At 21.9% G+C, this 14,868-nt stretch overlaps 2 protein-coding genes across 3 annotated transcripts in view; both read left to right on the top strand.

The window, feature by feature from the left end:
* The first annotated feature begins 1,505 nt into the window (after window positions 1–1,505).
* LOC122500601 (zinc finger protein 33B-like) lies at window positions 1,506–13,722 on the top strand. Its single transcript, XM_043609611.1, has 5 exons — window positions 1,506–1,770; window positions 4,656–4,982; window positions 5,344–5,712; window positions 9,816–10,073; window positions 13,490–13,722. Exons 1-5 carry the CDS (start codon window positions 1,506–1,508, stop codon window positions 13,720–13,722), a joined length of 1,452 nt encoding a protein of 483 aa, XP_043465546.1.
* LOC122500564 (protein bric-a-brac 1) overlaps window positions 13,611–14,868 on the top strand; it is a 111,033-nt gene continuing 109,775 nt past the window's right edge. Inside the window, exon 1 of one of the 2 annotated variants that reach the window (XM_043609554.1) lies at window positions 13,611–13,978. The gene's annotated coding sequence lies outside the window, so the exon portion shown is untranslated. The remainder of the gene's footprint in view (window positions 13,979–14,868) is intronic. The other variant, XM_043609555.1, reaches the window with a different exon arrangement.

The following is a 14,868-nucleotide window of genomic DNA, read 5'->3' as shown; positions in this document are numbered from 1 at the left end:
GTATTATTGTTCATAGTCAATAGATAACTAATTTTTTTCGAGAACCAATTTTCCGTAAACATTATTTGACGGAAGAAAAAATGTATTAAATTTTAATATTAATTTTAATATTAATTAAATGTATAAAACTTTTACTATTTACACTGTGGGAATTTTTTTTTAATACAAAAATTGTAGCCAATCAAAAAAAATTTTTGAATTAAAGTTCTTTAACAATTGAGGGGCCAAATCAAAGAACCGGTTATTTTTTTAAAGCTCAAAATCATTGCCCTGTAAGTCAAAAATTAAACTGTTTTTAATTCCAATTTTGGTAATCTTTATAATTTCGGTATTTTTTTCAAAGATCTTAATTTTTCTCGAATACTGTTTGTTAATTGTTTGTTAATTGTAATTTTTATACAAATACGAAATGTTTTCAAGAAATTGAAATGTTAACACCTTTTTTTATTTAGAGGTGGAGAATTTTGAGTCTTAAAAAATTATAACCGGTTCTTTGATTGGGACCCACAATTATTTTTATTGAATCAGACTTATTATGTATTGAATCAAAATTATTATACGTTTAATTCAAAAATAATTTTTGGTTGACTGTATGACAAAGATAATTATGATTCAAATATATTTTTTTCTCGGTGTACAAAGTTAAACGAAAAGTGTCCGGAACATGCGAATTGGGGAAATATTAGTGGAAGAGAAAACCGAACGATTTGTTTTTGTAAATTAAAAATATTACTTAACTTTAACAAATTAATTAATTAATTAATACAGAAATTAATTAATACACTCTTTACTCAAGGATGTTACGACCTATTTACGGAAATTTTATTCAAAACGAAAACTTCGATGTAGTTTAAAATTGACTTTTTAGAAAATACAAATATCAATATTTCCAAATTTTCACTCTGGTCTCTTAATCCTTATATTGTGATTTTGCATGTTTACTTATAAACTAATTTTTAGTTTTATGCTCAAAAATCGAAAATCGTTGCAATAAATTCGTGCTTCTTTGTCAGACTCAAAAAATATGCATGTGTATTGTCACAATGTGGAATAATTTTTTTTGTTTTGTCACAAATGCTACTATGTGTACGGGTATTACTTCATTCACTGTTTCATTAATTATTAATACTACTAATGTTCGTATTAATCAGTATTACTTAAAATTTCATACATTATTAATATTCAAAACTTTTTTAAGAGCATTTGAACCATTATGACTTCACAGCTTGTGCAAAGCACATGTTCTAAAACTGTCGTTAAAAAAGGTTCAAAAAAAGGTTTAAAAAAATAAAGAAAAAAGGTTGAAAAAGGTACAAAAAAATAAAGAAAAAAGGTTGAAAAAAGGTATAAAAAAATAAAGAAAAAAGATTAAAACAAAGGTTCAAAAAAATATAGAAAAAAGGTTAAAGAAAAGGTTCAAATGCCCTTAAAGAAGTATAAAATTTTACTAAGATTAAAAAAAAAAACACTATTTAACGTAATCATGTTGTGTTGCAGGTGACTTTATGGAATCGCCGGTTTTATTAGTTAAGAACCTTGATCTGCTGATTAGACAGGAACCACAGGAAGCCGTTGAAGAGTGTAAATTTTGTAGAAGGAATTTTGGAACATTGAGTGGAAAAACACGTCACGAAGACAAATGTCTACAGAATCCGGCAATTAATAAAGAATTGAGACGTTTGAGGTTCAGTTGTCACAAATGTGGATTTAATTTTAGCTCCAAAGGCGGTTTCAATAAGCATAAAGCCTATTGTGGCGTGTCGCAGAAGTGTAAAATATGCAACAAAATGTATTCGTCGCGAAATAATTTAGAGAGACACTTTCGTACAGTCCATTGTTTCCATAGAACTTAGTTAGTGGCAAGAAAAAAGTAACTGCTTTTTTTTTGGATAAAGTGTAATCACAGCTTTTCTATGGATATAAAATTGAGAGAAAAAACATATCAAAATTGTTGCCAACAATTTTGATATGTTTTTTGTCTCAATTTTATTGTTGCCAACCGAACGGTTGGCAATAATTTTGATATGTTTTTTCGTATCAATTTTATTGTTGCCAATTGTCTGGTTTTTCAAGAATGATTTCGGTGCGTTTTTTGTCTCAATTTTATATTTTTAGAAGAATATGTGAATTAATTTTCTCCTTACTTTATAATTTGTATATCGAACGTCACTTTCTTGAATGTCTTTTGTACATAATAAATGTTTTCATTAGTAGTAATGATTAGTATATCAATTTAAGAAACTAAAAATCTAGAAGAATCTTATTGATCATCAAAAACTTGGGATAAGTTAATAAATCTTTGTTTTCGACACATATTTAGTTATTTATTCAGAAATCGTTTATTTCCTCTTTCAAAAATATAATCAGGCCGAGTAAAATAAAAGAATATTTTACTTAAAACTATTAATAAAATTTTTTCTTAACCATAAAACATAAAGAAATTCTTATAGAATTAGAAAATAAGAAACAAAAAGAATTCTAATTTTTATTAGAAATAAAGAAAATTTTCCTGTTTTCTAATATTTAAAGATGATATATAGAGTAATAAAATCATTATTTTATATTATAAGAATATTGTTACTTTAACTTTTTCTAAATTATTTTCAATCATTTGAATTCAACTATTATTTTCTAGAATTTATAACTAAAATTCTTCTCTAAATCAATTATTATTTTTAATAATATTTTTGAAAAAGTTAAATATTCAAATCCATTTATTGACAAGTCAGTTTTAAGAAATTTCATCGATTATTCGAAAATTCAACAACTGTATATTAGAGAAAAAAACTTGAAATAATTTTTAAAAAAAACATTCAATTAACCTTTTTCAAAAAAAAAAATTAAATTCTACAGAATTCTTTGTTAAAAGTATGAAAAATTCAGATTTTCAAAGATTTTGTTCTGAAATTCATTTTTAGATGAATATTTATTAGAAAATTTTCTACAAGAATTCATTTATTTAAATATATACCAAAATTAATAATTTATTGAATAATTGAATGTTTCTTAAAATTGAATTCTCATGAAGAATTTTAACAACAAATTTTAGAATAATTTAATTCTTTTGACGGATTTTAATAAAATTTTTTTTAAATAATTGCATTTTCCGAGGAATTTGATTAAAATTATTGTATTGAAAATAATTTGAAATTCTGCGATGAGTTTTATTATTTATGAAAATAATTAAATGTTTGCTTAGAATTTTCTTAAATAATTGAATTCTTTTGTAAAATTTTATAAAAATAGTAAAAATTGAGTCATTGAATTGAGGAAAATTTTTGTAAATAATTGAAATGTTGACATTTTTTTTTAATTTTTTCAAAATAATTGAATTTCTGCGAAGAATGTTATTAATTTTGAAAATAATATTGAATTCTTATGATTCATATTGTTATTTATGAAAATAATTAAATTTTGCAATGAATTTTGTTAAAATTCCTGAAAATTTTATTATTTATTAAATAATTTAAATCTTTTGGAAAATTTTATGAAAATGGTAAATATTGAGTCATTGAATTGAGGAAAATAAGTTGAAAATAATTGACATTTTGCCAAGAAACTTATTGAAATTTATGATAATAATTGAATTTTTCAGAAGAATTTTATTATTTATAAAGATAATTGAAAATAATTTTGACAAGAATTTTATTAAAATTTTTGAAAATAATTGAATTTTTAAAAAGAATTTTATTATTTATAAAGATTATTGAAATTTTGTCAAGAATTTTATTACAATTTTTGATAATAATTGAATTTTTCAGAAGAATTTTATTAAAAATTTTGGAAATAATTACATTTTTCAGAAGAATTTGATTAAAGTTTTTGAAAATAATTGAATTTTTCAGAAGAATTGTATTAAAATTTTTTTAAATAATTGCATTTTTAAAAGTTTATAAAATTGTTTAAAATAATTGAATTTTTGTAAAGAATTTTATTATTCATAAAGATAATTGAAATTTTGTCAAATTAAAATTTTTGAAAATAATTAAATTTCGGCGAAGAATTTTTTTATTTATAAAGATAATTGAAATTTTTTGTTAAATTTTATTAAAATTTGAACTAAAATTTATTTTTATTAGAAAAATTTACGTTAATTCGATTATTTAAATTTAAAAATAAATAATTTATTGAATAATTGAATGGTTTCTAAAATTGAATTCTAATAAAGAATTTTATCAATAAATTTTTAAATAATTGAATTTTTTTGGTGAATTTTAATAAAATTTTTAGAATAAAATATTATATTTTCCGAGAAACTCGATTAAAATTGTATTAAAAATAATTGAAATTCTGTGATGAGTTTTATTGAATTTACGAATATAATTAAATTCCTTTGGGAAGAATTTTATAAAAAAAATTTTGTAAATAATTGAATTTCTGTGAAATTTTTATAAAAATGTATCAAAAACGTTGCTTCGCAACATTTTTGACACTTTTTTTGTCTCAATTTGATATCCTTAGAAAAATTGTGTCTCGATTACTTTTTAAATAATAATAATTATAATTATAATAATAATAATTTTAATTTTTTTTTAAATAATACTGTAAATATTGAAATATGATATCCGTACCAAATACCTTTAAAACAATTCTTTTTCAAGAAACGATTCTCTTTTTTTAAAATACTTTAATAAAAAAAAAATTTTATGTTACAGATGAATCAGTGCAAGGAGAAGATCCCACCTCGGTATTACAAGAAGACGAAGGGGTCAAGTTTCCCTGTCAATTTTGCAGAAAGAATTTTGCCTCAACTCGCGGAAGAGGACTTCATGAAAATAATTGTTCCACAAATCCGATAATTAATACCAAGCTGAAAAAGTTTCAAATCTACAGTTGCTACAATTGCGGTTATAATTTTAATCAAAAAAGCGAATTAACTAAGCATAAACTCACTAATTGTGGCGCATCCAATTTTTGTAAAAAATGTAATAAAACTTACGCATCACTGGATGCTCTAAAAAGACACCATCGACGGGTCCATCGTAAATGGATTATATAAAGCTTTTCATTTATAAAATAAAGACTAAAAATCTGTACCGAATTTCTTACTCTATTAGTGTCTTTTTTTTACATTTTTACCGTCTTTTTTTTACAGTTTTACCGTCTTTCATGCATGGAATTATTTAGTTAATAAATTAACGAAATGCTTAAAAAGATTCATTATCACAAACACTTCGTAGTATTTTGCACTTGCGTTCGGCTTTTATTTTTGCATGAAAATTATAACAAAAGGTTAGTTAATTCTTTTTTTAATTTCATGGTCTGCATTGAAATTTGATCTTTTTTAAGAAACAGTAAAAGCTTGAACTGCTTTTAAACATTAACAAGAAAATTCTGTTACAGGTGAATTGTATCAAGGGGAAAATTTTCCGACTCTTTACATTCGGAGTATTGAATCACTATCGGCACGTAAAGAAGAAGAAGAAAATTACGAGGAAGAAGAGGAGGAAGTGGAAAAAAAATTGACATGTAGATTTTGTAATAGAAATTTTGAGGCTAGTCGTGGAAAAACAGTACACGAAAAAAAATGCTCCCACAATCCGGCAGTTAAGGAAAAGAATAAACGATTTCTATTTAGTTGTCATTGCGGAGCAAATTTTAATCTGAAATATAAATTCACCAGACACAAAAAGAATGAGTGTGGCAAAACACATAGATGTTTTATATGTCATAAAATTTACAAAAGGCAGGATTATCTAACGCAACATATTCGTATGGTTCACGATAGAAATTAGGAAATGTTTTAAAAATTTTGAATTATAGTTGTGTGCTTATATGTAAATCACAAAAAAATGTATTGTAGCAAAAAGCAATATTATTTGTAGATGTTTATCTCATTAGGGGTCTATTAAAGTTTTTAGAGTGAATTAAAACAAAATCTGTTTCCATTTTTCTTTCCATATTAGGGTTGCCACGCTTATGCTCTTTTCAAATTCCCTGACTTTTCCAGATTCTCCATGTAAAAAAACGAAATTTTTCCAGGTGTTTTTAAAACGACAATTATTCGAAAATAATAACTTGATTTTTAAATAAATATTTAATCATTATTTTTCTATAGAAATTAAGATTTTCAAAAATTTGAAACTCAATAACAAGAATATTATTATATAATAATTATAATATTTTAAAATAATATTATAATAATAATTATAATATAAATTATTAATAATAATAAATTTTATAATAATTCAAACTTGCTACTTTGTGACTTTAACTTCTTCAAAACATTCATCATTTCGATTTTTTATTTCTAGAAATTTCAACTAAAATTCTTCTTTAGGTCAAATTTTTTTTTAAATAAGTTTTAAAAAAGTTCTTTGTGAATATTCAAATTCGTTTATAATTTAATTTTAAGAAATTTCGATTATTCTGACATTTTTCAATTAAATATATTAGAAATTAAAAACTTTGAATAATTAAAAAAAATTCCATTAAACTTATTGAGAAAAATGCTATAAAAATTATTTCTATAGAATTCTTAATTAAAAGTATGAAATGTTCAAATTTTCATCGATTTTAATTTGAAATTCAAGTTTTTAATCAATATTTATTAGAAAATTCTACGAGAATTCAATTATTTAACTATGAGAATAAATATTTTATTTAAATAATTGAATGTTTCTTAAAATTGAATTTTTATAAAGAATTTTTTTTTTTAACAAATATTTAAATAATTGAATTCCCTTGACAAATTTTAATAAAAATTTTAAGAATAATTGCAATTTTCAAAAAATTTTATAAAAATTGTATTTAAAATAATTGAAATTCTGCGATGAGTTTAATTATTTATGAAAATAATTGAATAATTACGAAGAAATTTATAAAAAAAATTTTGTAAAAGAATTGAATTTTTGTGAAATTTTTATTATTTATGAAAATAATTAAATGTTTGCGTAGAATTTTATTAAATAATTGAATTCTTTTGGATAATTTTTATGAAAACAGTACCTATAATTGAAATTTTGCCAAGAAATTTATTAAAATTTTTGATAATAATTGAATTTTTCAGAAGAATTTTATTATTTATAAAGATAATTGAAAACAATTTTGACGAGAATTTTATTGACATTATTAAAAATTATTGAATTTTTGAGTATTTATTAAAATTTTTGAAAATAATTGAATTTTTGAGAATTTATTAAAATTTTTTTAAATAATTGAATTTTTGGAAAGAATTTTATTATTCATGAAGATAATTGAAATTTTATCAAGAATTTTATTAAAACTTTTTAAAATAATTGAATTTTGGAGAAAATTTTTTTATTTATAAAGATAATTGAAATTTTTTGATAAATTTTATTAAAATTTGAACTAAAATTTATTTTTATTAGAAAAATTTACGTTAATTCGATTATTTAATTGAATTATTTAAATTTAAAAATAAATAATTTATTGAATAATTGAATGGTTTCTAAAATTGAATTCTAATAAAGAATTTTATCAATAAATATTTAAATAATTGAATTTTTTTGGTGAATTTTAATAAAATTTTTAGAATAAAATATTACATTTTCCGAGAAACTCGATTAAAATTGTATTAAAAATAATTGAAATTCTGCGTGATGAGTTTTATTGAATTTACGAATATAATTGAATTCTTTTGGGAAGAAATTTATAAAAAAAATTTTGTAAATAATTGAATTTCTGTCCAATTTTTATTATTTATGAAAATAATTAAATGTCTGCGTGGAATTTTATTAATTTGATGAAAATTGTATTAAAAATAATTTAAACTCTGTGATGAGTTTAATTATTATTTATGAAAATAATTGAATATAAGAAATTTTATAAAAAAAAATTTGTAAACAATTTAATTTTTGTGAAATTTTTATTATTTATGAAAATAATTAAATGTTTGCGCGTAGAATTTTATTAAATAATTGAATTCTTTTGGAAAATTTTATGAAATCAGTAGATAATGAAAGTCATTGATAATTGAGGGAAATTATGGAAAATAATTGAAATTTTGACAAGATTTTGGTTACAATTTTTTATAATAATTGAATTTTTGAGAAGAATTTTATTAAAATTTTTTTGTATAATTGAATTTTTTAGATGAATTTTATTATTCATAAAGATAATTGAAATTTTGAAGAGAATTTAATTAAAACTTTTTAAAATAATTGAATTTTGGAGAAAATTTTTATTATTTATGAAGGTAATTGAAATTTTGACGAGAATTTTTGTAAATTTTTAAACATAATTAGATTTCTGCGAAGAATTTTATTAAAATTATTTTGAAAAAAAATAAATTTTTTCGCAATTCATTTCATTCAAATTTTTGAAAATAATTGAATTTTAGTAATGGATATTGCTATTTATGAAAATAATTGAATTTTGCAAACAATTTTTTTTGAAATTCTTAAAAATAATTGAATTTCTCTTAAGAATTTTATTACATATTTATAAAGATAATTGAATTGTTGACAATATTTTCGTTAAAATTCTTGAAAATAATTGAATTCTTGCGATGAATATTATTATTAATGCAAATAATTGAATTTTTGCAAATAATTTTATTAAAATTTCTTAAAATAATTCAATTTTTGAGAAGCATTTTGATATTTAGGAAGATAATTAAAATTTTGACGAGAATTAATAATAATTTCATTAACATTTTTAAAAATAATTTAATTCTTTCAAGAAATTTAATTAAAAATATATTGAAAATAATACTTAAATTCTTATAAATATATTGTAGCAAAGGTTATTAAAATAATTAAATTTCTTTGATAAATTTTAATAAAATTTTCAAGAATAATAAACTTTTTTCGAGGAATTTCATTAAAATTGTATTAAAAATAATTGAAATTCTGCATTGAATTTTATTATTTATGATAAGAATTGAATCCCTGTAAAAAATGTTATTATTTATGAAAATTATTGAATAAATATATGAAAATAATTTGTAAATAATTGAATTCCTGTAAAATTTTTATTATTTCCAATGAAAATAATTAAATGTTTGCTTTGAATTTTATTAAAAATTTTTTTACTAATTGAATTATTTTAGAAATATTTATTAAAGTAGCAGATATTTAAAATCATTGAATTGAGGAAAGTTTTTGAAAACAATTAAAATTTTGACAAGAATTTTATGAAAATTTTTGAAAATAATTGAATTTCTGAGAAGAATTTTACTAACTTTTGAAAATAATTGAGTTTCTGCAATCATTTGTAATTGCTTCAAAATTCAATTTGTTGTAGTGTTTTTAACTAAAATTCTTCTATAAATCCATTATTTTTAATAATCAATTAAATTAATAATAATTTTAATATATTAAAAAATTTAACTATAATTTCAGAAGAATTTTAGTTTTTAAATGTTTTTTTAAATCTAAGTTTTATTATATTTCTAATTAAATTCATTTAAAATTTGAAATTTTACAAAATTTTAAACCAAAATCTTTTGAAGTTCATCTACTTATGAAAATTGTAAACGCAACTCTTTTAAAATTGAATTTAAAAATATTTTAGAAAAATTATATTTCAAGAATAAACGCCAATAACTTTAGAAAACAACAATTTTCCAGATTTCCGATAAAGATTCCCTGCGACTTTTCCAGGATTTTTTCAAGGTTTATAAAATTCCCTGACATTTACAGGTTTTCCATAGGTTTCCAGGTTGCGCATAAAAAAAAATCTCCCATAAAAAAATTTTTACCATAGGTACCATTAAAAAGTTTTTTTCAAGAATAAATTCCATACAGACTACACATTTTTGAATAAGTACTTATTGTGCCGTTTTTTTGACGTTTTTTGCTCACCTACACATTTTCTGAACTTTATTAAACGAATTGTTTTAAATGTTGCAGGTAAAGCAAATAAATTGACGACTTTAATAGGAATTCGAAAGCTGGATATTGAGAAGAATGCTTATTCGCATCATAGAGCTGAAGAGAGGATAAATAAAACGTATTATGAAAATATGAGAAATTTTCAAAAATCGAAAAATGATAATAGAAATTATATGAGTCATTTGCTGTTTAGTTGTGAGGTTTGTGGTTATAGTTCTTCGGATAAATACACCATGAATAGACATAAAGCTTATGATTGTGGCGTGACGCACAAGTGTATTGTTTGTAATAAAATTTATTTAACACTAAAATGCCTCAAGACGCATTATCGGAAAATTCATAAAATGTAATAATGGAGAAAGCACATTCGTACAAATTGGGAAAAATGGTGAATTAGGAAAATTGTATTTTTAAAAAAAATTTTTTTTTAATAAAGTTTATTATATTATACAAGTACAGGACGAGACATTTGGAATTTAGATTTAGACACTTGGCAATATTAAACATTTAAATATGAAAATCGAATTCAAATTTGTACATATTTTTTGAACCCAAACTTGTTTCTTTTGGGTAAAGGAAATTTCTTTTTCACTCCAAATGAAATAGTAAATATTTGTACATATATTGTTATTATTCCATTATAATATATTACGCTTTTTAATGAGTTAGTTTGTTAACAAACTTTGTATACACAAGACGTGCATTTGCATCCATAAAAAAATTGCTAAATGAAAAAATTTATCTTCACTATTTTTGAAGAAAAAAAAAACGTTTTTAAGCTGAAAATACTAAAAAATACAATTATTATTCTATTTTTTATTTGAAAATCCATTTTTTCAAACTAATTTTAAATCATAATTTTATTATGAACCTATAACTACACACGCGCGCAAGTTTGGGTGAAATTTTATGGCTCCATGTTAGTTACAAAAACTTTCTTTTTGAAATTTAATTATTGAAAATTTATTATTTTTAAAAAAATAAAAGTTTTCTAAATATAATAATTAAAAATACGATTAAATTTCAAAACAATATATTTAAAAGTGATAAAATTAAATTCTATGAAATTTGACAAAACTTTTGCTATCAATTTTTAAAATTATTTTCCCGAATACAATTATCTTAAAAAAAATTTTAATTAACAATTTTTCAGAAGACTAATTTGTTTTCTTAATCTCTAAATTATGTTATTTAAAAATTTAATAATTTTTGTTAAAAAAACGTAAAAACTGATTCTTATTTATTTTAATTAAAATTTAATTTAATTTAATTTAATTTAAATAATTTGAATGTACGCAACCTTCAGAAATTTAATTATTTCTAAACATTAAAACTGCAGTTCTTCCAAAAGTCAATGATTTTTTATAGAATTTTCGAATAAAATTATTCAAAACTTTAATAATTTTTAAGAAAATAATAAATAAATAATTTCTCAATATGTAAAATTTTTAATATTATTGTTAGTTTTTGCAACAATTCAAATTTTCAAAGATTTTAGTATAAAAGTCTTTTAAAATTCAATTATTTACAAAAATTCATAAAATATTCAATTATTATCTAAAATTTTAGATGAAATTCAATTTTTTCAAATCAATGAATTCTTATTAGAAAGTTCAACGAGAATTCAATTATTTAAATAGAAAAATAAATAATTTAATGAATAATTAAATATTTTTTAAAATTGAATTCTTATAAAGAAATGTATCAAAATTTTTGAAAATAATTGACTTCTTTCGATGAATTTTGATAAAATTTTTAAGAATAATTGCATTTTTTGAGAAATTCAATTAAAACTTAATTAAAAAATATTGAAATTCTGCGATGAAATTTCTAAAATATATAAACACAAAAATAAATAATTTAATGAATAATTAAATATTTTTTGAAATTGAATTCTTATAAAGAATTTTATCAGAATTTTTGAAAATAATTGAATTCTTTTGAAAGATTTTAATAAAATTTTTCAGAGTAACTGCATTTTTCTAGGAATTTGTTTAAAATTGTATATTAAACATAATTAAAATTTTGGAGTGATTTTTATTATTTATGAAAATATAATTCAATTCTTGCTGAGAATTTTATTAAAATTTTTAAAAATAATTGAATTTCTGTAAAAAAACTTATTATTTGTGAAAATAATTGAATTCGTTTGAAGAATTTTATAACAATAATTTTTGAAAATAATTGAATTTTTTGGAAAACTTTGATTAAAATTGTAAATATGTGGTAAAAAATTGAATTTCGAAAAAAATTTTGAAAATAATTGAATTGTTTTAATAAAGAATTTTATGAAAATGTTTAAAAATAATTCAATTTTGGCAGAAAAAGATTTAAATTTAAAAACCTTTTAAAATTTAATTATTTATCAAAATTCCTGAAGTTATAACGCTTTTACTATTCAATTATTTTTCAAAATTTAAACTGAAATACTTTTTTTAAATAAATTTTTATTATAGAATTCAACGATAATTGAACTATTTAAATACAAAAAGTTTTTGTAAAAATTAGTTATTTCCAAATTTCTAATTACAATTCTTTAAAAAGTATAATAAAAATTTTTAAATAATTTTTTAAAGTTTAAAAAAAATTTTTCTTGAAATATAAAATTTATTTTAATGAAATTTGAGAAAATTTTCTACTTTTCAATTTTTTGAAATTATTTTCGAGAATTCCAATTATTTTCAAAAAAATTCTAAGTACGATTTTTTGGAATCCACGTTTTTTCAGAACTTAAAAATAAAATTTGTCAAAATTAATTGATTAATTTTTGTTTAATAAATATTTTAATACTTCTTATTGAATATTTTTCAATTCAATTTGTCCACCAGGAATTAAAATTTCAAAATACTTTCAATAAAACCTTTTGTAATTTAATATCTTGAATATCTTGTTAATTATTATATAATAATTTTTATATTAAACATTATGACTTGAAATTAGTTAGAAAAGTAAACTAATAAATTTTTAAATAAAAATAGTATTTTTTGGCATTTTTAGTCTAAAAGCAATTTTTTCGAAAAAAAAGTTTCAAAAAATAGTAAAAATCATTGTTTTCGTTCGTCATTTCTTTTGTAGATACAAAAACAAATTTTACTACAAAATCACTTAAAAATTTGAAAATCTACCAATTTAAAAAATAAAAATTGAAAATGGATCAAAATATTTTCTTACCTATTTTATTTTAATTGAATTCCTCTTCAAAGATGACTGTAAAAACAATTTTATGGAATATTTAAATTATTTAAGTTCAAATTATCGTCAACTAGCAGCGTTATTACTCAAATGTCATTTCGTTTATTTTGTGTGCAAATAGAAAATTAGGATCAAAATTTTGAACGTCTACTGCTGCGAGAAGTAATCAGGGCCGAATAGTTAATTATTATCGCCCGGAATAAGTGGCTTTCTTAAAAACCAACCATTGGAATTGGTTCTTCTGTAAATTAGGAAAGAAAGAGACAATCAGAGTATATTTTGAAAAATTCATAACTAATACCGCAGCATATATTAAAAAAAAGAAAATTCATAAATCGATTTTCATACCAAAAATTAATTAAATATACTTAATTTGCAAAATGTTTACGAGTATAGTAAACAGCAGTAGTTCACAGCAATAGTAGTACAAAGAGTAGTAAAAACAGTAGTGACAAAAAGAAAATTGTTTTATCTAAAAAGAAAATTTTATTTTCTTGGAGGTAAAGAGAAATTTTCATATACGGCCCTGGCATCGTTCGCCGGTATAATACTGTCAGTGCGGGTGGTAGAAGGGGTTCTCTCTCTCGGTGAGAGAGTCGGGTGGGGGCAGCGCAGTTGGCGGCGCGGGAGAAGTGGAAAACCGGGAAAGAGAGAGAGCAAGTCAACGAAGGAAGAATCCACAACAAAATCGCTTTGCACCACCGAAGCACCGCCATCACGTTGTGCCCCCTAGTGACTTTTTCCGCTACGCCACTACTGTGTGCTGTTTTCTTCGAGCAAACGGTGAGTGACAGCTGCCAAACTTCATTTCAACGTACAATACATGCCACGACATTCGGAGTGTCAGTACGCGAGTGTTTCATTTCCGTTGCAATACGTCGAAAAAACTTGACAGTGTCGTGTGCTTTCTTTTCCATGAACCTTGGCACTGTCTTTTAAGTGTGTGGAATTTTACATAGTGTGTGCTTTGATTTGTGGGTCAGGCGATGGTAAGGTAAAGATAATCCCAGGATATTTTTATACTATTAACTATACAATTATTCTTTTATACTTTACGATATGATGTTTATTTTCTATTCTTAAAATTGAACCCAGGTATTTTAATTTATTTCAATCCGGAAGTAGAGCCATGTGCATTTTTTTTTTGACAGTCGTTTGTTTTGATTAAGAGAAATAACGAGAATGTGTTTTTCACGTATTCTTTCGATTTTTCTTTTTCTTTCTCGTTCTCTTTCCATAACCAGTTAATTAATGTGCGTCGACTTGATTTCTATTTTGTTTTGGCTCCCTCGTCCTTTTCTCGCGCAGCTGAATGCTCAGTATGCGTAGGCGTATGTGACAATGACGTACGGCATTGAAACCACCTCTTGCTGTTAAACTCGATTAAAAAACTTTCTCTACTAGCCGCGCACATTCTCTGAATTTGACACATTTCCCGCGTTGCAAGTTCAAATCTTGGATTATGGTAGGTCACGTGCGCAATTTCATCCAATAATAGTTGATGAGTTATCGGTAAAACTTTTACAGCCCAAAATCAAGGTCAAATTGTGTTTACTTCTCCATTTCTTAAATAATACATTGAATTGTCATTTTCTAATTTCACAAGGAAAATTTTTTTTTTTTCTTATCAAAAAGTTTACAAAAGAATATTCAGAAAATCGAGTGTATTTCTTAATTTCTTTTCAATTTTAGTTCTTCTTTCTTTTCTTTCTCTATTTTCTTTCGTGACACATAATGACTAGTTTTTTTCATGAGATTGTTGATCTCGGAGAAAGTGCAACAATTATATGTACATAGAAAAAGATCTCTAATTGAGGATTTTTTTTATATGAATTAAACATCATTTTAATTAGTTTTTAATTTTCTTGATTATAAATAT

The sequence above is a fragment of the Leptopilina heterotoma genome, unplaced genomic scaffold (genome assembly GCF_015476425.1).
Source record: "Leptopilina heterotoma isolate Lh14 unplaced genomic scaffold, ASM1547642v1 Lhet_19, whole genome shotgun sequence".
Classification (NCBI taxonomy): domain Eukaryota; kingdom Metazoa; phylum Arthropoda; class Insecta; order Hymenoptera; family Figitidae; genus Leptopilina; species Leptopilina heterotoma.
Note: the sequence above shows the minus strand (reverse complement) of the source record. Positions and strands in the feature narration are given on the sequence as shown.